Genomic DNA, 25,321 nt, shown 5'->3' with positions numbered 1-25,321 from the left:
TCTACCTCTGATTTAGTTTGCAATGTATTAGTGCTCCAGTGCAACAAGCCTGGTGCTCTCACATGGCACAGTGGAGGAAGAGTCTTTGACCCCCCCCCCCCCCACACACACACACACACACACACTTGCTCAGGACATACCTGGAGGAGGACTTGCGTAGGGCCAGAGAGAGCCCCCAGCCCCGTAAGGACATGTACGAGAAGATGGTGGTGGTGGACCCCGCGGCGCCGACCCCTGAGGAGCGCGTGCAGCAGGCCGTGCTCAAGACCCGCTACATGCAGTGGAGAGAGAGCCTCAGCTCCACCAACACCCTTGGCTTCCGCATCGAGGGCATCCAGGTGGGTCAGCCAGGGGGCGTCTGGGGAGCGGTCACATTCCTTCAACAGAGGTGACCGCTCATGGCGAACATGTTTGTCTGAACAGATACATTTGTACGATTTGGTGTAAACATTCTATCTCAACGGTAACTTTCTGTCCAACTCCCAACATGTTTGTGGAGAACTACTTCCTCAACTGTTTGCAAACAACTCAAGGGAAACAGAAAACGGATTGCAAACGTTTGTGAACGTTCGCCAATGTTTGCAAATTTGAACAGTTCTCAGGCTCTTTCTGTGTTTCCGTTGGCATGGCATTGCTTGGTAGGGTAACCTGTTGGCGTTTGCATGGCATTGCTTGGTAGGGTAACCTGTTGGCGGTCTTTTATGTGTGTACAACAGAAAGCCAATACTCTTAATCTGCTTGAATGCTTGAGTTGTTCAGGAATGTGTGGACAGGAAGCTTTGTCTTTGCCCAGTTTAATTTATTTTTTGGCCTTTGAGTAATCTGAGGAGCAGTCACTTGATGAACAGAGTAGTCCACTCTTGGGGCAGAAAGAAACCTGACCAGGTGGCTCTGATGGCCTGTGTGTGTGCAGTGGCTACATTCTTAATCTGATCAGAGCGAGTTGCTTAGGAATGTGTCGAATGTAAACACTACGGCAGGACACAACAGTGAAAGCTAAAAACAAATCCCTGCATGAAACGGACAGATGCTGTCTAGGCTGTCTATTGTGGCCTGATTTCCCCACCTTGGGATGCCCTCAGTCATGTGTTTTTTGTTGTGTGTTTGTGTGTTTGTGTGTTTGTGTGTGTGTGTGTGTGTGTGTGTGTGGTGTGTTCCCAGAAGGCAAATGGTACGTGTAACACAAACTTCAAGAAAACGAAATGCAAGGAACAAGTGATCCAGGCCCTGGAGGATTTTGTGGACAAGAGTATCCCCATTCTGGTGCGTGAGGAGGAGGTGGAGGAGGAGGGGGGGGGGGGGGGGGGGGGGGGAGGAGGAGGATTTCTTTGTGATGTTGTAGAGAGAGCTAAAAGACAAAGCTTAATGCTTGAGTTTCACAAGACCAGTTCCCACTACCAGAGCTACCTCCAATCCCCTTCAGTGTAACCTGTTAGATTCTAATATGCATTAGATTTCCAAATGAATTCAAATAGAGTGCAATGCATATGAGAGAGTTATATAATAGATGTGATGTATAATAGAGTACAATGCAATGAAAACAGCGTTTTTTTACATGTGCGTAGAATAAATGTTGGGGCTCTATAGAATATGTGGATGTGAAGTATGATAGATAGATAGATAGATAGATAGATAGATAGATAGATAGATAGATAGATGCTGGCCTTATAGCAGTGTGTGTGATTGTGAAGTATTTAGCATGTGAAGTATTTAGCATGTGTAGATGCTAGGGCGCTATAGCAGTGTGTGTGTGATTATGAGATCACCACAATTAAGAGTGTGTGGTGCCTTGGGTCTGTGGTCAGACTGGGTGGACATATCACCCCAGTTTTCCCCAGGCAAAGGGGCTGCGCTCTCTTCCTGTATCATAAGAAAACACTTTATTTCTCCTACTGTCTCATGCACTGGCTCCACCAGGAGAATCCTAACAGTCTCCCTCTCTCTCTCTTCCCTTCTCCCTCTCTCTTTCTCTTCCTCTCTCTCCCCTTCTCCCTCTCTCTTTCTCTCCCCTTCTCCATCTCTCTCTCTCTCCCCTTCTCCCTCTCTCTTTCTCTTCCTCTCTCTCCCCTTCTCCCTCTCTCTTTCTCCCTCTCTCTCTCTCTCCCCTTCTCCCTCCCTTCTTCTCTCTTTCTTTTCCTCTCTCTCTCTCCCCTTCTCCCTCTTCCTCTCTCTTTCCCCATCTCCCTCTTCCTCTCTTCCTCTCTCTCCTTCTCCCTCTCTTCCTCTCTCTCTCTCCCTCCCTCTCTCCAGAGGAGTTACCTGAAGCGTCTGGAAGACTTGCGGCAGGTGCTTGAAAACTCTGCCTTCTTCCGGTCACACGAGGTGAGGTTTTGATCCGAGTGTTTTTTTTCTAGTCTGTCTGTATTACCAAAGATCCTTGATTACTAGCAAGATAGAGCAACGTAATTCGTTACTATGGGAGCAAAACGGGACAGTTCCGGTCTGCATAAGTGGGAGTGTCACCCTACGTCACTAAATAAACTTTCTCTCTTAATAAGCAATAACAACAGATAAACATAATTGTGTTCACAGTATTATTGTCCATAATCATGTATGATACCAATGAATCATTCTTAAGGACATGATATGAATAATTTAATTAGTCATGTGAACCGAGCTAGCTAGCTAGCTAACGCTAGCTTAAAATGCTATACAAGTGGATGGTAGTAGCTATGGCAATACAGCTATGCGCTAACAAGTGACTAGTAGTTGAAGGACTTCGCTTAAACTTAATATACTGTTGCAAATTCGCTTGAGTATAAACTATCCACTTTAACTAATGTCAGTAGTGTTATTCAGCTAGTTGTCATTTCAAAGAAATTACACTTCTCCGTTTAAAATGTTACCTTAGCTAAGAGGCTAGCTAGCATGATAACAACCGGACAGTAACTGGCAGCAGCATGGTCTAATATTAAGTTATTTTATTACAAATCCGAACACTAAAAAATTACACTATTAGGCTTGAAATGATCCCAAACACTTACAGATTATGACACAATTTTCCAAAAAACCCTCAACAAATCCAGAAAGACAAAATGACCAATTTATTGGTAAAATTCCACAAGTCTCCATTGACATTAGTGCAGCAAGGGCTTACTCTGGTCTGCATAAAGGGGGATTCCCCCCCCCCCCCCCCCTTGCAATAATCGAACGCGGAAATTGTCGAACGTTTGCGCCTCTCGCTCCGCTTTAACCCTCTCTGGTATTACGCATATTCGATCTACGTAATAATCAGGTAATAACGTTCGCAGCGGCCATTTTGTTGATATAGAAAATGCATAGGTAGGTCTATTTAATGCAGCTGTCAATTGACAAGTGCGAAAGCGCCGGTATTATCGCTGTAGGCTATTTATTTATTTGTATAAAATGTAACGTGATGGTAGGCCTATGTTGTGCAATAGGCTACAGGCCGTTCTAACAACAGCAATACAGGCCGCTCTAACAACAGCAATACAGGCCGTTCTAACAACAGCAATACAGGCCGTTCTAACAACAGCAAAGAGCCCTAGAGTCACCCACTGTCAGAAACATACCTGTCAACTTTTTTCCAGCTGTCTTCCTGTTTTAATATTTTCCGTAAAATATCCCATATTTTATTACTCTCATTACATTAGCCCCATCGGACTTGTCCGTCTATGTACTGTTGTCCTTTTGCTACCCCCTGCCCTTCCAGCGAAAAGATGTTTTTAAAGCATCGTTTTGCTTGCCTGAACTGAAGGCGACCTTAAAGGATCAGGGGCCGGTTCCCCAAAACGTTCTTATCACTAAGTAGTTCTTAACCTATTCCTTTACCTCTCTCTTAACGTTATGGCACGATTCCCGACATGTTCGTACGCTAAGTATCTTCTGTAAGTCACACGTTCGTAAGGTTGGTCTGGGGCCGGTTCCCCGATAACGCTCACTCTTAGCGCGCTAAGAAGACTCAAAAGATATATATCTTTCCAAAGTTATTTATGTTCCTAAGTGTGTTCCCCGAAGTGTCCCTTAGGAAGCTTCTTAACACGCTGCCTCTTACGTTCGACGTTACAAAGGTGCTGTCCCAAGTGAAGGTGCTGAATTAGTTGGCAAATAACATTCCTCAAATTATTCCAGTGACATTTATTTTAACATAGTTTAAGTTATCAGTAAAATATAAACTATTAACTAAATTATCAAATTGTCAGTAATATGTTCACACGATATGTTGTGACGGGTATCCCTCGCTAATCATCCACCCTCCTTATCCCGTTGTGCCACTTGTGCCGCTTCTTGATGGGTTTAACGACTTCTAAAAATTATGTAGGCCTAATAAACTTATATTAATGGTAAGGTAGCCTACCTTACAATTAGAATTGATTGGCAAGCAGCTGCAGTTACTTCTGTTTAATGCGGTATTGATTGCCATTGTGTCAGACACCAAACAGGACGAGGACCACAAAAGCGTCACGTTCAAAAGTTTATTTAAGGGTTGGGGGTTAAGGGGGTTAAGGGGGTTCCGGGGGGGGTACAGGAGTTCCAAGAGTTTGCGTGTGTGTGTTCCCCCAGTAGCCGAACAGCGATGGCAGGAGCTGGATGATCCGGGAAGTCCTGGGGGAAGCACACAGACAACAGCAATTGAAACGAAGCAGCAGTACAGTCAAGGACTAGGCGGTATTCGTAGAAGAGGGACGGAAGGCAGGTCAAGATTACCGGGGCTGGAGAACACAGAAGTAGTCGAGCGGGTCTGGGATCACAGGCAAAGAGTCAGAGGCGTTTTCCAAAACAGGCAGGTAACTGGTGCTGGTTGCAGACGATCTGACAAGTGTGGACTGAAAAGCAAGGCTTTATATACAGGACATGATGAGTGGTGAATGCAGTGCAGCTGGTAGGTTAACGAGGGTGAGGCAGAGCAGAGCAGGAACAGGTGGAGGTCATCAGACTTCAATCAGCACGTGTTACCAGGCAGAGAGAGAGCTCATGACACATTGGTTAATGTTGTCAATAAAAAGCAACTATCTAATATGAACAGAGAGAGTTAGATAGCCTACAGTATGGTGGGGAAGCAACGTAAAAAAAGGGCACCAAGCTTCTCGTCAGAGGAACTTGAAATTTTGCTGGACGAGGTGAGCTTGCACAAGGTGACACTGTTTTCCAGCTTTCGGAGTAGGCTAACTTGTCAGTGTTGTGCGTGAACGAGTTAAAAAAACGCGTTCATTGAACACGCTCATTTTTTCGTGAACGTTGAACTGAACGCAACACATTTTTTAATAAAGAACTTGAACGTGAATTAGTTCACATTATGTGTCATGAACGGCAGACATCACTGTAAATGAACGTTGGAATTTGTTTTCCATTGAAAACTGAGTGACATCTGTTTTCTCTTTTGAAACGCAACGAGAGAAAGTTCCTCCCTCCTGTATTCTCGCTGGTGCCGCTTAAATCATGTATCACCAGACAGAAATGGTTTTGTCATTGTGTGCGCAATGCATTGCGGGCAACGTAGTGTCCGGCTGAGAATAGTTGAATAGCATACTGGCTTCTGCACAACGTTACCCGTGATGAATTGCAGCAGAGCGGGGTGGGCATAGCAACGCCGCGTAGCAGGCAACGACGAGAGCGCGGAGGGCTGGAGGAGCGAGCGAGAGAGAGAGAGAGAGAGAGAGAGAGAGATAGAGAGAGAGAGACAGACCAGTGACGAGAGTGAGAGAAAGCGCTGCAATTAAAAAAAAAAATGGCTAGTGGAAGTGATGGCAGGGAGACTGGTCTACCTTGTCTGTACTGCTGCAAGTTTCATCACCTGGTAAGAAACCCACAATTGCAGTGTCATGAGCAAATGTCTACAATGAGCAGCTTCAAAGAACGTATAGTGATTTCTAGCTCGTAGTGTGAAAAAAGTATTTATTTGAATATCTCACGAAAAAGGTAAAATGAACTGAACTTTGAACTAGTTCAGAATTAAAATTGTGAACTTTGAACGTGAACTGTTCACTTTGAGCATGTATGAACTGAACTTGAACTAGTTCAGAAAAGCTGTGAACTGGCACAACACTGTAACTTGTGCAACAGCAACAAAAAAAAGAGCTACTGTATGGAGCGACATGGACTACACGGCTCCGCGGCCGGCGCCGTTTTTGATTCAATACAAGGACACGTTGGATCGCTGCCATAGGCCTAGTTGGTCGCTTACTGGACACCACCATGCTTACCTATTAATAGATCTTAGCCATTTAGAGGCAAATTCTTTGCCAGCTTTTAATTATCAAAAGTGATTGCCAATTTGAACGCTTTATGACATTACGAAATAGCCTAGGCTTACCACCATATTAGTTCTGATACCAAATAAAGTAAACTTCATAAATAGGCCTGCAACCATTGCGAACATATTTTATTATTAGTCTTAAAATGTCCATAACATAAAATCATCGTTGAGCAACATCATCAACATACTGTACCATAGTGACTTGTAGGCTACTGCGCTGCGCTGATTTCTAAAGACTGCTGCACAGTGGCGGCGACTAGCGCCTTGAGAGCTCAAACAACGCTAAGAGAGAGCTTAGCTTACGAATGGTCCAGACCAACCTTACGAAAGTGTGACTTACAGAAGATATACTTAGCGTACGAACGTGTCGGGAATCGTGTCATAACGTTAAGAGAGAGGTTAAGGAATAGGTTAAGAACTACTTACCGATAAGAACGTTTTGGGAAACCGGCCCCTGCACCATTCGTAATTAAGCTCTCTTTTAGCGTTGTTTGAGCTCTCAAGACGCTAGTCGCCGCCACTGTGCAGCAGTCTTTAGAAATCAGCGCAGCGCAGTACAAGTCAAACTATGGTAGGCCGACAGTATATGTTGACAATGTTGTGGCTCAACGATGATTTTATGTTATGGACATTTTAAGACTAATAATAAAATATGTTCGCAATGGATGCAGGTCTATTTATGAAGTTTACATTTGGTATCAGAACTATATGGTGGTAATTAGCCTAGACTATTTAGTAATGTCATTAAAGCTTTCAAATTGGCAATCACTTTTGATAATTAAAAGCTGGCAAAGAATTTGCCTCTAAAATATCTATAAATGGGTAAGCATGGTGGTGTCCAGTAAGCGACCAACTGGGCCTATGGCAGCGATCCAACGTGTCCTTGTATTGAATCAAAAACGCCGTGTAGTCGATGTCGCTCCATAGCTCTTTTTTGTTGCTGTTGCACAAGTTATTCCGAAAGCTGGACGGTGTCACCTTGTGCAAGCTCACCTCGTCCAGCAAAACTTTAATTTCCTCAGACGAGAAGCTTGGTGCCCTTTTTTACGTTACTTCCCCACCATACTGTATCTAAATGTCTCTCTGTTCATTGTAGATAGGTTGCTTTTTATTGAAAACATTAACCAATGGCAATATGTTTTTTCATTTGAACCTTGAATTTCCCCTGGGGATCAATAAAGTTTCTATCTATCTAACTATCTATCTATCTATCTATCTATCTATCAATACCGCATTAAACAGAAGTAACTGCAGCTGCTTGCCAATCAATTATAACTGTAAGGTACCTTACCATTAATATAAAAGTGTATTACATCATTTTAAGAAGTTGTTAAATCCATGTCAAGAAGCGGCACAAGTGGCATAACGGGATAAGGAGGGTGGATGATTAGCGAGGGATAGGCCTACCCGGTTAGTCTACCCGTCACAACATATCGTGTGAACATATTACTGACAATTTGATAATTTAGTTAATAGTTTATATTTTACTGATAACTTAAATTATGTGAAAATAAATGTTACTAGAATAATTTGAGGAATGTTTCATTTGCATAGAACGTGTTGCCAACTAATTCAGCACCTTCACTTGAGACAGCACCTTTGTAACGTCGAACGTAAGAGGCAGCGTGTTAAAGGTAAACTATGCAGTATTGGCCATGTCCTTACTGTTTTCTCGGTTTTTGCTTCTTTTTCGCTGGCTCTGTCATGACGAATGTCTGAGAAACTCCATCGCTACCTTTTTTCTAGCCGGTGCCTGGCGTCTATGTGTATTTGAATGCAGTAAAGCAATTCGTTACACTCGCTATAGCCTACTTCCTGACAATGAGGCCGTCGGCCCACAGTTGCAAGGTTTTTCCGCTCACAGGCGCTAGGGGAAAGCGAGACGGCCACCATTCAACCCGAAAAAAGTCATATAACCATTCCAGTGACTCTGAAGCAGTTAAATTAAGGTAAATTAAGATACAAAAACGTCCATATTAAGCTAAAAAAACCTGCATAGTGTGCCTTTAAGAAGCTTCCTAAGGGACACTTCGGGGAACACACTTAGGAACATAAACAACTTTGGTAAGATCTTTTGAGTCTTCTTAGCGCGCTGAGTGAGCGTTATCGGGAAACCGGCCCCAGAACAGTGTGGGAGAGAGCATTTGACGCCAAACTTTAAGCAAAGTCTCATTAGACCTAGCTTCAGTTAGTGCAGCAGTTTTGTACGAATTCTTGCTCTCACCAGAGGGATAGCAACAGAAAGACGAATGTTGAAATGTCCCTGTATTTTGGGTGAGTAAACTGGAAAATCCCTTATTTTTTGAAAATCTCCCTTATTTTCAATGCTCAATGTTGACCGCTACAGTATGGTCAGAAAACGAGAAGAAAATGACTGAGGAGTTGAGTCAGCGCAGGAGAGACTTGTGGCTAGATGGATAAACAGGCTAACCTTACAGCCAACTCCTCACATCCATCGCCATTATTATATTTGTATTAGGCTATTAATACTATATTAAGTTAAATACGTTTTAGACAGTACAGACAGCAGACAGCTGCCCCTATGCAATATGCGGAGACATCAGCAGTAGCCTGATGTAGTCGCCTACCGTAGATTACCTTTGGACGTATTGCATTTGCATATAGCATTGCTAGGTAGGCAATGTTAGCCAACGTTTTACAGTAGCCAAGGCTAATATTTTTATTGATGGTGCGCCCTTGTCAGCTCGTCGGCTATGCACGGCAAGTGGCCAGTGGTGGAGGAAGTACTGAATCTCAGTACTTAAGTAAAAGTACAAATACACAGAGAAATATTTACTTTGAAAAAAGTAAACATTGTGGTAAAAGTACCACAATGACAACCCTACTTAAGTAAAAGTAAAAAGTACCTGCTTTTAAATGTACTTTAAGTATTAAAAGTAAAAGTATTTGCATAATGATTTATTCTCTTAATATCTATATTCTAAAAAAAAAATAGTATGGGCTGTGGCATTTTAATTAAGCTAGTTTTAGGTTAGGCTATATTCGACTAGATAGTTTTAAGCTAATACAATTGTGCTTACCATCTGTGGCCCAGTTTACATTCCGACCTACAATTCTAGAGACTGTAATTCTGGTTATCTACTAGGGTGATCTGCTGAGTATATCATTCAGCAAAACACGAGAGCCTGAAGTTTAACGGGGTAGACCAGGGAAACGTCTGATGGATCGTAATGCCAATTCTGCTGATTGAACAGAAAAGTTGCTGAGAAAGGTGTCTTTATGATTAGGTTCAGTTTCACTTGCGCAGACGCACATAGACATTGAATGAGCGCTCACATTTCTACCGCCCCCCCCCCCCCCCCCCCCCAATTGTAGGCTATGCATCTTTATTTGATCACACACAATTAAGAAATATTTTCTAATCTGGAAAATGCTACGTTTTTTCCGGCCAGCGGTTCTATAATAGTCCACCATTCATTTGTGCCGCAAATGATCAGACGTGTGACAGAAGCATGGGCATAGCCTGTAACTTCGGTGATACGCGGAGAGCAATCTCATCGGAGAGGAGGCCCTAACGCTGCAGATAACAGGCACAGAACACAGTTGCATGTCCAGTGTAGCCATGGGTCTGGTGAATATAGCCTACCGAATGCAGATGGCTACAAGCTCACGCTTTGCCTGGTCTAGACTAGAAGCTTATGTTTCAAAGATTTAGAAGCTGGGCACGTAGCGCTCCAGAATCTGTGGTAGCAACCCCGCCCCCTGGTAAAACAAACGTGTTTGTCAGAGAGAAAAAAAATCTGATCATAAAATGTATCGTAAAAAGGAACGATGGTGTTGTAAAAATGTAGCGGAGTAAAAGTACAGATAATTGCTGTAAAATGTAACGAAGTAAAAGTCAAAAGTATGCACTATAAATTCTACTTAAGTAAAGTACAAATACGTGGAATATTTACTTAAGTACAGTTACAGTAACGAAGTATTTGTACTTCGTTACATTCCACCACTGCAAGTGGCAAATAATAGGAACAAACTCAGCGGAGAAAGATATCAGTAGATAATTCTGATATGTATTGTGTTTTGTTCACTTGGATTTTGGAAATGTAGAGAAATATGTTAGCCTTTTCCGCCTCCAGAACATTGCATCATAGATCCTCCTGTAGCCTAGAAGTTATCAGACAAGAACGATCACTGGCTAACCCACTTTAAACTACTTTAGCAAAGTCCTTGGGTGCAGGTTGTGAGCAACAGGCAAACGCAAGATACAATTGCAGTCCAATGAGATGCAGCTTTATTCTCTGTGATCATGGCAATGTTAGACGATGTCGTTGGTGGAACAAATATAAGTTAGCCGACCTTGACTCAAGCGACTTCAACGCCTTCAGCTGCGTGTGCCGATGTATGAACAGACAGTTAGGCTATGAATATCGGGGTAAGTTACAGCTGACAATAATGACGGATCTTTACTTAATGCTATATTGAGTCTATTAGATATGGGTCCACAACGATTAAGTTTATCTACTCTTGATATTGACAAGATGAAGCCGTTAGGTTACTGTGCTGTGCTCAGATCAAATCTACGCGCTGCAGGCGATTGTCACATAAACTACTAGCCTATGGACCCTTTCAAGAGAGTTCCATTATCAGCATCATAGTTGGCCCCACAAGACTTCCTTTTTAACATTCCATATGTTATCTTAATGCAGAGGAAGTAGATTGGGGCCCAAATAGAACATTCAAGCATTGTTTTTATTGTTGAAAGGGTCCATATAACTGGAATGTCATATCAACAATATGGCCGCGGCGGTGTTTGCGAATAAGCCCTATATATGTCATGCGTGTGTTTGTTTGTTTGTTTGTGGGCATTTTGTAGCGTGCTCTTCCCTCGCCCCGCAGGTGGTGGGCAGCTCCCTGCTGTTCGTACACGACCGGACGGGCAAGGCCGGCGTGTGGATGATCGACTTCGGCAAGACGCTGCCCGTGCCCCCTCCCCTTACGCTGGACCACCGGACGCCGTGGCGGGAGGGGAACCGCGAGGACGGCTACCTCTGGGGCCTGGACAACTTCATAGACATGCTGACCACCATGCTGTCGGCCCGCGCAGAGTGAACAGGACCCAGGTGCGGTCACAGGATGGGGGGGGGGGAGAGGTTTGGGACCATGAAGCCTTTTTTAGAACACAGACTGTTAAATATGGTGCAGCTCATAACGTGAGTGTGTGGATTGTGTGTTTTCCCTCTTTATTGGCCAAATGAGTGCAGTGTTTTCAAATACTCATTGCATTGCATTGTGACAAAGTGGACACCCAATGACATCAGATCTGTGTGTGCAGCGAATGCAAAGGCAAAGTCTAGACTACTTTTAGTGGCTTATTATCTTAGTCCAGCTGACTCTTTTAGTCCATTTTATCTCTGAATTTGTACTCTGTTGATATGCAAATAATGAATTTGACAAAGAAAAGGGCTGTGTGATAAACATATATTTTTTTTTTCATGACAAACTTTTTTTTTTCATGACATGCAACCAAAAACTGTGACCATTTATGCAAAATGATAATGCACAAATATCATGTCTTTGTATATCCTTTTACATGAGCCTAGTGTAATATGTGCTCTTTGTATATCCTTTTACATGAGCCTAGTGTTATATGTGCTCTTTAGTGGGTAGAGAGACTTTGCCTGTCAACATTCCAGCTTGATTGGTTTTTCACATTTGGACGTGCTGATGTGTACATGTGAGCTGGACGTTTGGCTTCATCCATAATACTGCTCTTACTACTCCTGCTTGACCTGTGCCACCTGGCCCTTTGGTCAACCAGTAAGAGATGCTATGAGCAGATAAGAAGCACAAAAGAGTTTCACACAGTGGATTTGAAGTGGTGTTCACTACTGTATCAACTCAATAAATATCCACTAAGATTTGAAGGACCCTGTGTTTGGGGATTACTGCATTAGGCTCTTATCTTATCTGTTGTCATTGTCTTGTGAACACAGCTGTTTAAAATAGTTTACCAATTAAGATTAAGAATTTCAGTATGTCTTATTGCCAAAGAGAGAAACTTGTTATATTTGCATGCTTTCTTTCCTTTTATCAACTGAAGCATTATGAAGAATGAAATTGAATATATTTAAAAGTAGGAGGAAAAAAACTACAAATCAAAATACAAAACATTTGAAGGATTGTTTTCCTTTCCTAAGCCTGAACATGGAGCCTTTGGGGTTGATTTTGGGCAGCGTGATCCTGCCCGTCTGGCTGAGCTGGGCATCGTCCGCTCTGACCCAGTCCATCTCGAGTCTGCCGTACTTCAGCTGCCCGCGAGGCTGCAGGGGGAAGTGGCCGAGGCGCCAGGGCAGAGGAAGTTGGTGTTGAAACGTCGTCACGGGGCCCCGGCAGGCGTCCGTCATCTCTGTGCTCTGCGCCACCCTCTCGCCCAGTGCCCCCTTGCACGCTGGCCGTGGGAGCGTCCGGCTCGTGTCACGGGCCTGCAGCGCGAGCGGCCATGCACACAACGAGGCCGCCGCCCGCGCCGCCTTCTGGGAGCGGAAGCCGTGCAGCGAGATGAGCTTGTGCAGGCTCTCCCTCCAGTGGGGGTCAGTGTCCCCGGGGACCGTGGCGTGGTCACCGGGCTCCTCAGCCGCGAGGGCAGCACGCCGCGAGAGATGACCGGGCTGCTGGGAGATCTGCTGAGGATGCTGGGTCATGTGCCGAGGACGCTGGGAGATACGCCGACCATGCTGGGAGATACGCTGAGCATGCTGGGAGATATGCTGGGAAAATTGCAGAGGATGCTGGGTCATGTGCCGAGGATGCTTGTGCATGCGCTGAGGATGCTGGGAACTGTAATGAGGATGCTGGGAAATGTAGTCATGATGCTCAGAGACGTAGTGAGGATGTTGTGAGATGTGCTCAGGATCCTGGGAGATGTAGCGGAAGTACTGGGAAACATGCTGAGGATGCTGGGAAATTAGGTCCTGGGGTTTAGAGATGAGCTTGTGGGGCTTGGTGATTGGCTGGGGTTTAGAGATGAGCTTGTGGGGCTTGGTGATTGACAGGGAGCCACCATCTTCACCTCCAAAGGGCACCTTCTCTGAGGACATCTCTTGGCTGACCAGGGAGCCCAGGCCAGAGTCACTGGGCAGAAGGTGTGACTCGTATTTTTCCACTGTCGGATATGTAGCTACGTTGTGTTTGCGAGATTTTCTAAACGCATACAGTAATGGGTCATTAGGTGATGGGCCTGCTTGCTCCAGATCAGTGAGATTCTTCTTTTTAGATCGGGGTTTGACGGCACGTTTTTTCTGGCGTGCAGGCTCAGGAGTGTGATGGAACGTCGTCCTGTCGAACATGCCAGTCTGTATTTGAGTCTGTTTCGCTTCATTGTCACTGAGGTTCTCTTGTTCTTTAGAGACTTTAGTAGTTCCATCGGTCATTTTGGAGGATCGGCGGACCTTTTGTGAGTCTAGGCAAAAACAAGTAAGCATATTTATTCATGTAAAATTCAGCATAAAACAGAAAATACAAAGAAAATAAAAGCAATAAAAAGAAACTTACCGTTGTAGTCTAATGACCTCCGCTGAACGTCGTGTTGCTGGAATTCAGACTTAATGGAGGAGGAACAATGGGTTTTGCCCGTCATGTCTAAGAACAATAACATTTCATAAACAAAACATAATTATCAAAAATTACAGTGAGGATTACCTTAGTTTACCCTATTAATGGACAACTGCGCCATTGGCAGAATCTTCTGCATATTCATCCTTCAGATCATCTTTAAAAAGTGAAAACACACTGTGCTGTATATTAGAACTGACCTTGGCTTTTTCTCCGCTGTTTTGTAGCTTTGTGTGAAGTTTCATCATGATCAACATTCTCCTTCAGCACCAAGTCGTCAGAGAGATGATCAAGAAAGGGCTCCAATGTGGTCATGCTTAAATGATTCATTTATTAAAGGTGAAATTCTTAAATGATGAATTGCATACCGATTCACTTTAAAGGCACAGTTCTTGATGTTGGCATAAGGTTGTGTATGAATTGTAATGGATCTTTAAACAAGTAATGGGAATCATTGTAGATCAGACACACAACCCTAAGGGCCTACATGACACCTCATTACATACCTCATGACATACCTCATTGTTTTCTGGCCTAAGGGCCTACACATTAAGCTTACATACCTCATTGTTTTCTGCAGTTCCTCCTTTAGTGCCTGCTTCTCACAAATTTGGAACACGTCCCGCAGAATGTAACGGGTTAAGTCACGCAGCTCTTGGTTCGAGCTGGCCAAGAACGTGCCAATCAGAGCGATGTCGTCGCTGAGCAGGAGCTGCATCAGGTGCAGGTACTTCAGGCCCTCGTGCTGGCGCCACACAAGAGACGCGTCCCTGATGTGAGAGAGGAGCTTCCCTCTCACTTGGTCCAGAAGGCTCTGCTTCAGGTGCTGCTTCCTAAGGACCTCCAGCAGCTTGTTAGAGTATTCCGTGTAAGAAAACTGGCACGTTACGTTTAAATGTTCCAGCAGTACATCGACCCTCTGCTTGACATGATCTACCTCTTCCTCTGTTTCTTGACTCTTTTTCTCTGGCATCTTTTTCTCTGGCATCTTTTTCTCTGGCACCTTTTTCTCTGGCACCTGTCTCTCCGGCACCTGTCTCTCCTCTTGACCAGTGGCCTCAGGGTTAAATATCGTTAGCTGTGCATTAACCCTTCTTGTAACCTTCGCACGTGTTAAAATCTCCTGTATGGCTTGTGTGTGTTCAGAGGCATCCTCTTTTTCTTCAAAGTCTCTCAGGAGGCATGTGGGTAGGAAGCTCTCAAGAGACTCTTCCTCCTCTGCCTCCTCCTCCTCTTCCTCCTCCTGTAAATGGATGGCTCGGATCACTGAATTGGGAATATAACCATCTAGGGCGATGTGTCTGAAGAGGGAGAGGAAGTCCTGCTCGCATCTCTCTGTCTGGATCAGTGCTTCATTGGGAGCATCAGGTGTCTCATCGGGCTCCACCTCTGGGGGCGTTGGCTGAGTGTTCTTCGCTGTCCTGGCCACTTCACAAATTAACAAGGGACAGAGAGAAAAAGAGGTGCTAAGATTTAAGACAGTTAAGAATGTAGCATTTTGGCATTTGTCATAATAATTATGTAATTCGCTAGTTATTTGAAGTGCAAAGTGTCATATCTAGAACAGAGTGGAGACGGAGAAGACACGTTAGAACAGAGTGGAGAACACGTTAGAACAGAGTGGAGAACACGTTAGAACAGAGTGGAGAACACGTTAGAACAGAGTGGAGACGGAGAGGACACGTTAGAACAGAGTGGAGAACACGTTAGAACAGAGTGGACACGTTATAAGAGACAGGCGATGGAGACGACACAGAAAATGTTGTGTTCTCTGTTCTGTTCTCTGTTCTGCTTGGGGGTCTCACCTGGTGCCCTCCATGCGGCTGAGCAGTAGGGCATGATGACGAACTTGCTAGTTTGTTCTTTCTGTTCCTCGGGAGGAATTCCCTCCAATATGCCCTCGGTTGTGGTCTGATCAGGGGTTGGTTCAATCATGACCTTCTCCTTGGTCCGATTGAGATACTTCAGATAAACCTTTGGCACTAAGCCAATGTCATAATGCAAGGGTGATTTTGGAAGGAAGGGAATGGGTAGCTCAACTATGTCGTCCAGGGGAGCCTGCCCCAACACGGTCCTCAAATAGCTTGCTGGCAGAACATGTGTGGCTGAAATGATGCTGATACTGTCTGCGAAGGAAGCAAGGATGTCACCGCGCGCGTTTCCAAAGCACAGTTGTGTCACAGGCACTCCGAGCTGGATCTCGGCCACCAAGTCCCCTTCATGACTCCAGATCTCAATCTTACCGCTGCTGCCCGTCAGGGCGAGAATAGCCAGCTGGGGGCAGTAGTCAAGGCATGATATCCTCTCTGACCTTTTCCTCTCCCTCTCTGCGACTCTGACCCCGTGAACAGAATAAAAGATCAAGTGTTGCTGTGGTGACACGGCACAAACTAACCCGTCCATCAGTGTGTAGTGGACTGGGGTGAAATCGCAGATTATCTGACCCTCTAAAGTCAGAACCACTTCGCACTGTTCCAATCTGACAGACCAGATGGTAAACAGGCAGTCGGTACCATAGCAACAGATCGAGGGCCTTTGTCCAGGGAGGCTACTTATCTGACTGATCGCTCCGTTGTGCGCTTTCTGGGGTTCGCAGAACACACCGAGAGGTGAGAGAAGCTCCAGCTTCCCATTGCGATGTCCACTAAACACCAGGCAGTTTGGGCTCTCGTCGCCAGCTCCATCCTGTGAGCTCCAGACCATTACGGTCTCCAAACACAACACGCCGTCATTGCCGTCTCTCACCGTGTTTATGACGCGTGTCACCGGACAGGGGCTGAGGGTGGTGTTCAGCACGAGGACCTCCACACTTCCGTCACACAAGTACAGCTCCTCCTGGCTGGGGGCGTAGGCGAAGCCGAGGGCTTTGTCGATGTGCAGGAAGGGCCACGAGAGAAACAGCAGTTCTCCAGTAACTGGGGAGAGGAATCGAATGATGCCGTCCAGCGTCACCGCAAGAATCCGACATCTCCCACGGCAACACTCCACCCGTCTGAGCACACGCACAGTGCAGGCTGTGTCGTTGAAAGACCTGTAGATGCTGTTCAGACGCCACACATCCAAGATGGTGGCCGACTGGCACATGACGATGTTTTTGCTGAGAGGCCACATGCTCCGCACCCCTCCTGGCATGTTGATGTGCAGCTTGAGCAGGAGGTCCCCACTGCGCGTCCACTGTTTGATCCAACATCCTGTCGAGGCGGTTAGGATGCTGCCAGACTCGGCGAGCAGCACCACGGAAGTGACGGCAGTGGCGTGAGCGCGGAACTGAAGGAACAAACGGCGTATATCACAGCTCCACACCTGCACATAGCCATCAGCGTCACCTGTGTACAGATACCTCTGCCGCCACTCTGGGACCACACAGCGGAGCGTGGCGTAGCTCTGACCCCGGAACTCAAAATTCTCGTTTTGACCAGTGTGCTCAAAGTTCTTTATGTTCCGGTCGCACAGGACGTAAATGGAGTTGGTCTGTCGCTGGGACACGAAGGCCGAGACCACGGTCTCCCGCTCAATGGAACACCGCGTCCAGTCCAGAATCCGCAGCAGGCTCAGCGGCGTCTGAGCAGACGTCCAGAAACCCCAGAATGCAATGAGGCCCATGCTGCCGGTCAACAGCTCGTTGGTCTCCAGACAGTAGTGCATGCAGAGCACGGAGGCCGGGCACTGGGTGTGGTACAGCACAACCATCTCCTGAGTGTTGTCCGTGAGGACACGCAGGCACAGGTCGTTACAGTACCCCACCAGGACGTGTTGACTGGGCACAAACAGCATGCGCTCCATCTTATATCTGCCGTACATGGGGGTGGTAGAGTGGTGGCGAAGGTTGCCTTCCCCGTCGTCTAGCCACATGTGTATCTGTCAGGAGAAATGTTGCAGACAAACATAGACGTGAGAAAAGTATTAGTCATTTGCCATGCTAGTGTTAGTGTAACGGCACAAAAAAAGACTGAATCTGAGTTATTTCTCACCTGATGTTTGAACACAGTCTGACCCCATTGGAACCCCAGCACCACGTTGCCATGGTGACCAGTGTATGCCGTGATGCACTGGAGATGGTCACCTGGTGCACAGGGGCAGTGAAACTGGACGCTGGGGTGGATGTCTAGGTATATGGTGCTCTCTTTATCACCCTGGCTGTCATGGCTCTGCTGCTCCTTCTCCTAATGGTGGAATATCAAAACACATTGAGCCAGTTCCTCTTCATCTTAACACACTGAGCCAGTTCCTCTTCATCTTAACACACTGAGCTAACTCTTCATCTTAACACACTGAGCTAGTTCCTCTTCATCTTAACACACTGAGCCAGTTCCTCTTAATATTAACACACTGAGCCAGTTCCTCTTCATCTTCAAGATTTACATGATGGAATCAGTAATGGGCAGCAGTAGCTTTGCTACATTTCTCAGTCGCTTGGTGGTAGCGTAGCTATTTTCTGAAGCAGATAGCTTTTCAGTAGCGTAGCTGTTTATTTGACCATGTAGTGCAGTAACTTTTACAGAAGCTACATTTTCCAGAGCATTTGTGAAGCTCACAGTAGTTTCCTTTAGCCACCCATACATGAATAATTTAGGCCATATTCTGTATTACTTGAAAGACAAACTATACTTTTCCATGCCAGAGATGAAGCAACGAAATTGTGCTTGTAAAGATGTTGGTGGTCGTCTATTGTGTGGTTTTATTGAGCAATATCTATAGACTGTCAACATTTGTTGTATTAGTTTTAACTTGTACATGGTAAAGGTCAACTGAATGGGTAATTGTACTTGTAAATGTAGCACCAACATTTCAGCCAGGTGGAATGAAACTGGGATAATCAAGAGCTGAAGCTTATACAGGTGAGGATGTAAACATACTCACACACACACACACACACACACACACACATTGTGTATGCCTTTGCTACTCTACTTTGTGTTAAGAGTATATATAGAGTTAGAGTAAAACATTAGCTTGCAGTTTATCCTGCAAAGAAATACCCACATCTAAGTTGGGCCACATATGCACACTCTCAGCAGGCCCTACATTCCTTTAGCTATTACATGGAACATTTTACCCCAAATTGATTTTAGTTAGATAGATAGATAGATAGATAGATAGATACTTTATTGATCCCCAGGGGAAATTCAAGACATATTTAGTTATATAAAAAAATAAATATTTTAGTTATAGGCAACATATTTTATAGACATGTGTAAATCAAGGTAACTAAATTACTGTAGCCTATCTGTTATGACAGATATACAGTAGGCTATGAGGGTCCGTGTAACGCTTTGCAGTGCTTTGTTCTATTTGCTCCATCCATCTGATCCAAATAAAAAATGTGTTCAATAATCCAATTTTCTATTTTTTTTAACTGGTCAGCAAATAGATAATTGCTGCTATTTTCTAAATGTGTCATTAGTCACGCAAGATAAAGAAAACAGAGACTGGATTGGAAACAAAAGTAAAATTCAGTTAATATTGGCTTTTTGCCTTTTTTACCGTTTTTGTTGGGGTGAACCACAAGCGTAGGGGGGTGACCTGATACATATTGGCGCGCGGTGTTGGTGATTACATTTTATCAGCGGATGTAGAGATGGAGGGCTATCAAACACAGTCCAGCTTGCATCAAGGTGCCAAGCGATTGATAATGTCAGCTCGAAATCAGAACTTAAGATGCAGAGGGAGACATTGCTGCATCCTGACACTTATGAGGAGGCCCTACGTGTGTAGAATGTTCATGTTCTGGGAGGCTTTGGAGACCTACATGAGCATTACCATGGACTTGAGCCGTAGCCATGGGCGGACTGGCCATCTGGCATACCGGGCATTTTCCCGGTGGGCCGACGCACCTTTTGGGCCGACAAAATTGGATATAATTTAATTATTTTGGCCAAAGATCGGCCCAAAGGAAGGATAATCAGCGGCCCATTGGTTACATTTCAATATTGACACTGGACTGATCCAATAACAGCTCACGTCAGGCCCCACCCCTCCCATTTTGGCTCAGAGCCAGGATTAAAGCGCATCAAAAGTTAATCGAAGTTGCCTACACGAAATTGCGGCGGGTGCCGGTTGTGACAATTGTGCAAAATGAACACCAATGTAGAAGCTTCGAAAATACAATATTGCAAGTAAGCTAGCATATGTCAGCAACATGTTGAAGTTCGTTGAGTTTGAACGAGGATGTAGCAAGCATACAGAGCAAGGGACAGTGAGCAGGTGGAGTGCGAGCCTAGTTGAGGCTATAGATGATAAGAATTCAGTGGTGGAACAGGTAGGCTGTGACATGCATGCCATGCTGACTATAATGATAACATAGTAAGGCCGTGCTGTGATTATAATAACAAATAGCGCAACTTATTTTTTCTAAATGAATGATTTGCAAACCCGGACAGCAAAATAGTGTCAAATCGACGTTAATTGTTGGTCAGATTGATCAGTTTCCGTCAGACGCCCAAAATTCAACATCGATGGCATGAGTGGTGGTTGGTCTCTCAAAGTAGAGAAGGGTTCTATCTTGGAAGGGTTATCATGGTAAAGAAGGGCTAAAATAGACTGACGGAAATGTAGGTTGCAAAATGTCACGTCATGCACAAGCCAACTAAGCTATACAGTATATATAACCTATACGATAGGCTACTGGAAGACACTAAAGATCATTAGCTCATGTAGCTGTACTGTTCCAAAATGTACCAGCAATGTAGGTAGGTAGTATAGCCTACAGGAATAAAATATTTCCAGCAACAGCCCTGTTTGTGTTTCAGTTGTCCTACAGTGATAACGGGTATAAGTTACATTAATGTCTTAAGACAGTCTGGGTAATTTAACTCTTTACACATAGGCTTCAGTAATTTTTGGTGCTGCTGTCAATTGTAGCCTATTGCATTTTGAAAGGATACCTTGAATTCAAGCAGAAACTCTTCTTTAATAATTGCTTGTTAGCCTACTTGAATATGGAGATCATATGCTCCATGCCTACCTGTGATCAGTCAGAGAGATAACCAATGAGGCCTACATCACTTTCAGTGCTCCATGACCGTTGAAAATGTATGCATATTTAAGGGTAATGCAAAGATTTTGTATAAATTAGGTGTGCCTGACCGATTTGACAAATATGCCAGGGCCGATTTTTGGTCCCAGTCCGCCCCTGGCCGTAGCCTATAGCAATGTAGGCTATTTGCTGTTGAAATGAATAAATGGATAAACTGATAAATTAGGCATACTCACTGTTGTGTCTTCGTTTAGCCTAATGATAGTCTAGCGTAAAGTGTTAAATAAGCAAAAATGTCCCATGTCAAACAGTGCTTGGGGTAGCTTGTTTAGCCTAGACTGACGTCGATGCTTGAAAGCATTCTGCTTTGGGGAATTATTTGCAAGGGTGAAAGTAAGCCGGTACTGGCCGGTACGGAGTACCACTAAAATATTTGGAGAGGGTACGCCGTACCGGAAAGAAAACTATACTGTCTCTGAAAAATATAGCACTTTCAGCATGACAACACAACTGCTAACGTAAAATTACCAGAAGCAACACGTTTCCCCCAAAATATATTTCATATACATCGTTCTGAACTGTATCTGAATTGTGTCTAAACCTCCCGTGCAGCTGGAAAGACAACGAGCAAGCTATAGCGCGCGTACAGTAGCCTACAATAATTGCGCCAACGTGCACTGGTATCCAAAGTGTTTTAGCAGACGGACGTTTCTTGAAAAGTCTCCCAAATGAAAAAAAAAACATACAGGCTAAAGAAAAATACGTTGATGTTTCAATAGCCTATTCTGGTTTTATGTGTGCAGTGTTTTGCTGGAGAGACAAGAGACAGACATCGCGTGTACGGCTTAACCAGATCTTGCGCAGCAATAATTAAAGTGTTTTAGCGGACAGAAGTATGTTGCAGTCTCCCAAATAAAAAGGCATGACTCAAAGAGACGTGTTTCATGATATACAGTGGCCTATATAAAAAAACGATTGGAAGTGGGAGCGAGCAGAGTAACTAGACTAAATAAATAAATAAATGTTGAAATTAAGTGTTTGCAATTTATTCATAATCAAAAACAGATACAGGTGGGTTAAAGAGTGATACTAGAGTGATAAGAAGTCCTAGTGAATGCTTGATAAGTAGACTATAATACAGTAAATAAATAAATAATTAGGCTAAGTGAAATTTTCGCATATCAAAATATGCAACAATAACCCATTTACTGTGCCGTCCTAAAGAATGGATAACGGATTTTTAAGCCTATTTTTATATTTTTTCTGCAAATTTAGAACATAGCACTGCAAAGCGTTACACGGACCTATGAGTTATGTTGGCAAGGTCATTTGCATGAATCTGGTTCACTTTATTGGTTTATGTTCATTTGTTTGCGAATTACAAAGAAGTTACTTTTGTGAAATGTATGAAACTTACTTGCTACAGTGTGGTTTGTCTTGAGGGAGCTTTTTGGGTAAGCTTAATTTAATATAGAGTAACTGGTAGATTAGCTCACTACATTTTCTAAGTAGCTTGCCCATCACTGTTTGGAGTACATTGGTTCCAACAGAATTGACCTCAAATGGTTTCATTGATAAGTGAAGCACTCTCTCCAGAAGAGACGAACACCAGAACACAGTAGGTTGCAGTCAGCGGAGCAGCGGCCTCGAGTGGTCGAACAAAAAGTTATCATTAATCAATAGCCTACCTGTATTGTTTTTGCCAGTCGTGACGCAAAGTCTCTCCATTTGGCTACCAGCCGCACATTTAAAGACATTTTGTTCTCACACCAACCCTAGGCGTTTGTCACATTTTTACATAGGGGATTTTAATGGACTTATTCAAGGAAAGACAAAGTTTGACAGCTCGCTAAAATTGGCGATGTCCCGGCATTTCCACGTCATAAAGATATGGAACATAGATCTATGATATGGAATCACATGAACATTGTAGCTTTCGAACTAGAAATCGATAAAGTAGTTGTCATCTGTGTCTGCATTTATAAATCAATAGACAGCTGTGCGGTCGATGGACACAAAAAGAGAGAGACGCAGGCCTACTGTATGCATAGGCCTAGCCTACGGGCTACCGCCCAATATCATTCGGGCTCTTTGTTGGACCGACTGACAGTCTAAATGACCACATTGCTACAGTAGAAGTGCCAATGTGAGTGTGTTTATAAGGGACACTTAAAAGCAACAGAGCAGCGGGAAGCAGGAAGAGAATATCCTACAGTAGTCTATCAATCAAGGCCCCTCGGTTTCACTGGTGCAATGATGTCTTGGGCTGTGTTGGCCAAATGAATTAATCATGCTGTCAAATAAGTTTACTCCCATAAAGACACCGTTGTCACTGGATGTTTTTTCCATCCAAAATACTATCTGTTAACATACTGTCAAATACTGTGTGAAATGCCCAATGGTGTCATCCAAAATGAGCAAATGCTTACATCTCTGTAGCACTGAGGGGCTAAAATGAGAGTGAGAAAGATAGAGGGAGGGAAAGGAAGATATATAGTATATATAGATGTTTGTGTGAGAAAGATGGAGAGCGATATAGAGAAATGTTTGTGAGAAAGAGATGGAGAGAGATATAGAGATGTTTCTGTGAGAAAGAGAGAGAGATGTTTGTGTAAGAAAGAGATGGAGGGAGGGAGAGATATAGAGAGATGTTTGTGTGAGAAAGAGATGGAGAGAGAGAGAGCATGGGAGAGAGAGGAAGAGAGGTGGAGTGAAGAGCAGGGAGGCGACTGAGTGACTTGCCCTAGCTGACCGTGTTGTGAAACACAGCTGTGAAATTCTACCAGAGCTTCTAAATGAAAATGACCAGATTCTGACGCCAATTTATTGTTTTATCCTTAATGAGGAGAATGGAGACTTGGACAGATGCACTGACAGGCTTATACAATTCCTGTTTAACGGTACGTCTGAATATCTTCTCTCAGTATTCATCATTGTTCTACAAATGTCAAATAGGCCTTTAGCAGCTCATACTGTTTTAATGGAACAGGCTTGTTATGGGCTATGACATATGGGTTATGGGTTATGGGTTATGACTGTGCCTGGTAGACATAGGCCTGTTTTAAATGTAGGCTATGATTCTAAATTCTGGATGTTTATACAGAGGATTTTTCTAATCATTTTCCTACACTGACAGCACAATGCATCTAGTATAGTTGAAGCCACAGCAAAGCACAACACTGCTCAGTCCAGACAAACCCCGTATTCATGTTTACATCTCAAGAGGATGGTGTAGACAATCTACTGCTCTGTTTAAAGAGGTTTCCAGCTCACTGCTCTTGGCTTGGTGCACGTAGTGCCATCACTCAGTCTGACTGACGTAATATAGACATTTAGATAGCGTGCTAACAAGATAGCATGCTAACTTTCAGACTTCAGAGACTCCTCATCTCAGATACTACAAGGCAAATTAGCATGAAACATGATAATGAATCAAAATAACTGTACAGATAGATAGAGATAGATAGATACTTTATTGATCCCCAAGGGGAAATTCAAGAAATGATACAAAATGATTAGGATATGATATGATATGATATGATGCGATGGAAATGAATGGGAAGTCAAATGAGTTGTCTGCCCCACAGGCACCCTGCAGAGGCCACGATAGCCCACCTCTGCCAGAGACCGCTCCGGAGAGGCCTCCGCTGCCCCTGCTCTACACAGAGTTCCAGTTCTACAAGCGGCGGTAAGGCCCAGGGCGAGACTACGAGGCCAGGTTACTGGTAACCCTAGCAACCTGGGGAGTAGCCGCTGATCTCCAAAAGAATGCTTTACTACTGTATTGCTTCTGAAGTGACATATTGTTTTGAGATCAGCGGTACTCCCCAAGTTGATTAAGCCAGAACCCTGGCGTTGTAGTTTAACCCTCTGCTTTAAGACAGATCACTATCATGCTCCTGTTTTCAGTGTGTTGTGCACACCAACACATAGAGCTGTTGATATATGTTTCTCCTCTGAGGAAAAAGACTGTATGTACCACACTCATACAGTAGACTGCGGAAACTCAGGCGAGCAAGTGCTCCACCAGCCATCATGACCACATTCTACCGAGGCACCATTGAGAGCATCCTCTCCAGCTGTATCGCTGTGTGGGGCGGAAGCTGCACTGAATACAACAGGAAAGCCCTGCAGCGCATAGTGAACACAGCTGGAAGGATTATTGGTGCTTCACTCCCCTCCCTGAAGGACATTTACACCTCCCACCTCACCCGCAAGGCGTTCCACAAGCACAGCTAAGCTAGCTGGCACCCGTTACACTCACCCCCCTAAACCTCACTCCCAATCCGGGTCACGGCACCAATGTAACCTGCGTTGTGTTGAACCTGTGCGAACTCGAACCCGCGAACAGCAGCACCTCGGATCGGGAGGTGAGCGCGCTAATACTTGAGCCAATAGCCCAGGCTACTGGCTCGCATGCCAGCAGCACTCTTGAGGCGTCGGGGAGTGAGGTTTTACTAACGTCTCACAAGCACAGCTAAGCTAGCTGGCATCTGTTACACTCCGTTACATATATGATAATGTTAACATTGTGTATGTACTGTAATATTGTCATT

General features: G+C 44.4%; 3 protein-coding genes across 10 annotated transcripts in view; 2 read left to right on the top strand and 1 right to left on the bottom strand.

Annotated features, from left to right (window-relative positions):
* Window positions 1-18,627, top strand: part of itpkca (inositol-trisphosphate 3-kinase Ca) — a 28,478-nt gene extending 9,851 nt beyond the window's left edge. For 2 of the 4 annotated variants that reach the window (XM_042093787.1, XM_042093790.1), the window contains exons 4-7: window positions 134-338; window positions 1,162-1,263; window positions 2,251-2,322; window positions 11,075-12,102. In XM_042093787.1, the coding sequence (XP_041949721.1) occupies window positions 134-338; window positions 1,162-1,263; window positions 2,251-2,322; window positions 11,075-11,287 (592 nt within the window). In that variant the 3' untranslated portion in view covers window positions 11,288-12,102. Of the gene's footprint in view, window positions 1-133; window positions 339-1,161; window positions 1,264-2,250; window positions 2,323-11,074; window positions 12,103-14,016; window positions 14,143-18,567 lie in introns of those variants that run through there. The other 2 variants (XM_042093789.1, XM_042093788.1) reach the window with 2 other exon arrangements.
* LOC121709992 lies at window positions 12,106-22,625 on the bottom strand. 2 transcript variants are annotated; one of them, XM_042093769.1, is made up of 8 exons: window positions 22,454-22,625; window positions 17,761-17,952; window positions 15,595-17,647; window positions 14,823-15,217; window positions 14,353-14,792; window positions 13,990-14,105; window positions 13,730-13,816; window positions 12,106-13,637 (listed from the first exon to the last, which is right to left on the bottom strand). In XM_042093769.1, the coding sequence occupies exons 1-8, from the start codon at window positions 22,520-22,522 to the stop codon at window positions 12,334-12,336; spliced, it is 4,656 nt and encodes a 1,551-aa protein (XP_041949703.1). In that variant the 5' UTR covers window positions 22,523-22,625; the 3' UTR covers window positions 12,106-12,333. The 2 variants fall into 2 exon arrangements, with proteins under 2 accessions (XP_041949703.1, XP_041949702.1); XM_042093768.1 differs by having other exon boundaries at window positions 14,353-15,217.
* LOC121709994 overlaps window positions 22,619-25,321 on the top strand; it is a 10,668-nt gene continuing 7,965 nt past the window's right edge. For 2 of the 4 annotated variants that reach the window (XM_042093777.1, XM_042093774.1), the window contains exons 1-2: window positions 23,421-23,665; window positions 24,353-24,453. In XM_042093777.1, coding sequence (XP_041949711.1) covers window positions 23,606-23,665; window positions 24,353-24,453 — 161 coding nt within the window. In that variant the 5' untranslated portion in view covers window positions 23,421-23,605. Of the gene's footprint in view, window positions 22,912-23,419; window positions 23,666-24,352; window positions 24,454-25,321 lie in introns of those variants that run through there. The other 2 variants (XM_042093776.1, XM_042093775.1) reach the window with 2 other exon arrangements.

Source organism: Alosa sapidissima, chromosome 5 (assembly GCF_018492685.1).
Source record: "Alosa sapidissima isolate fAloSap1 chromosome 5, fAloSap1.pri, whole genome shotgun sequence".
NCBI lineage: Eukaryota > Metazoa > Chordata > Actinopteri > Clupeiformes > Clupeidae > Alosa > Alosa sapidissima.
This window is presented reverse-complemented; position numbering and strand designations above follow the sequence as displayed.

Coding starts and splice junctions, on each gene's coding strand:
- LOC121709992 (XM_042093768.1), bottom strand. CDS start 22,522: ATGTCTTTAAATGTGCGGCTGGTAGCCAAATGGAGAGACTTTGCGTCA. Junction 14,106..14,352: donor GAACTGCAGAAAACAATGAG/GTATGTAAGCTT, acceptor GAATCATTTAAG/CATGACCACATTGGAGCCCT. Junction 13,638..13,729: donor GAGGTCATTAGACTACAACG/GTAAGTTTCTTT, acceptor GTTTTTGCCTAG/ACTCACAAAAGGTCCGCCGA.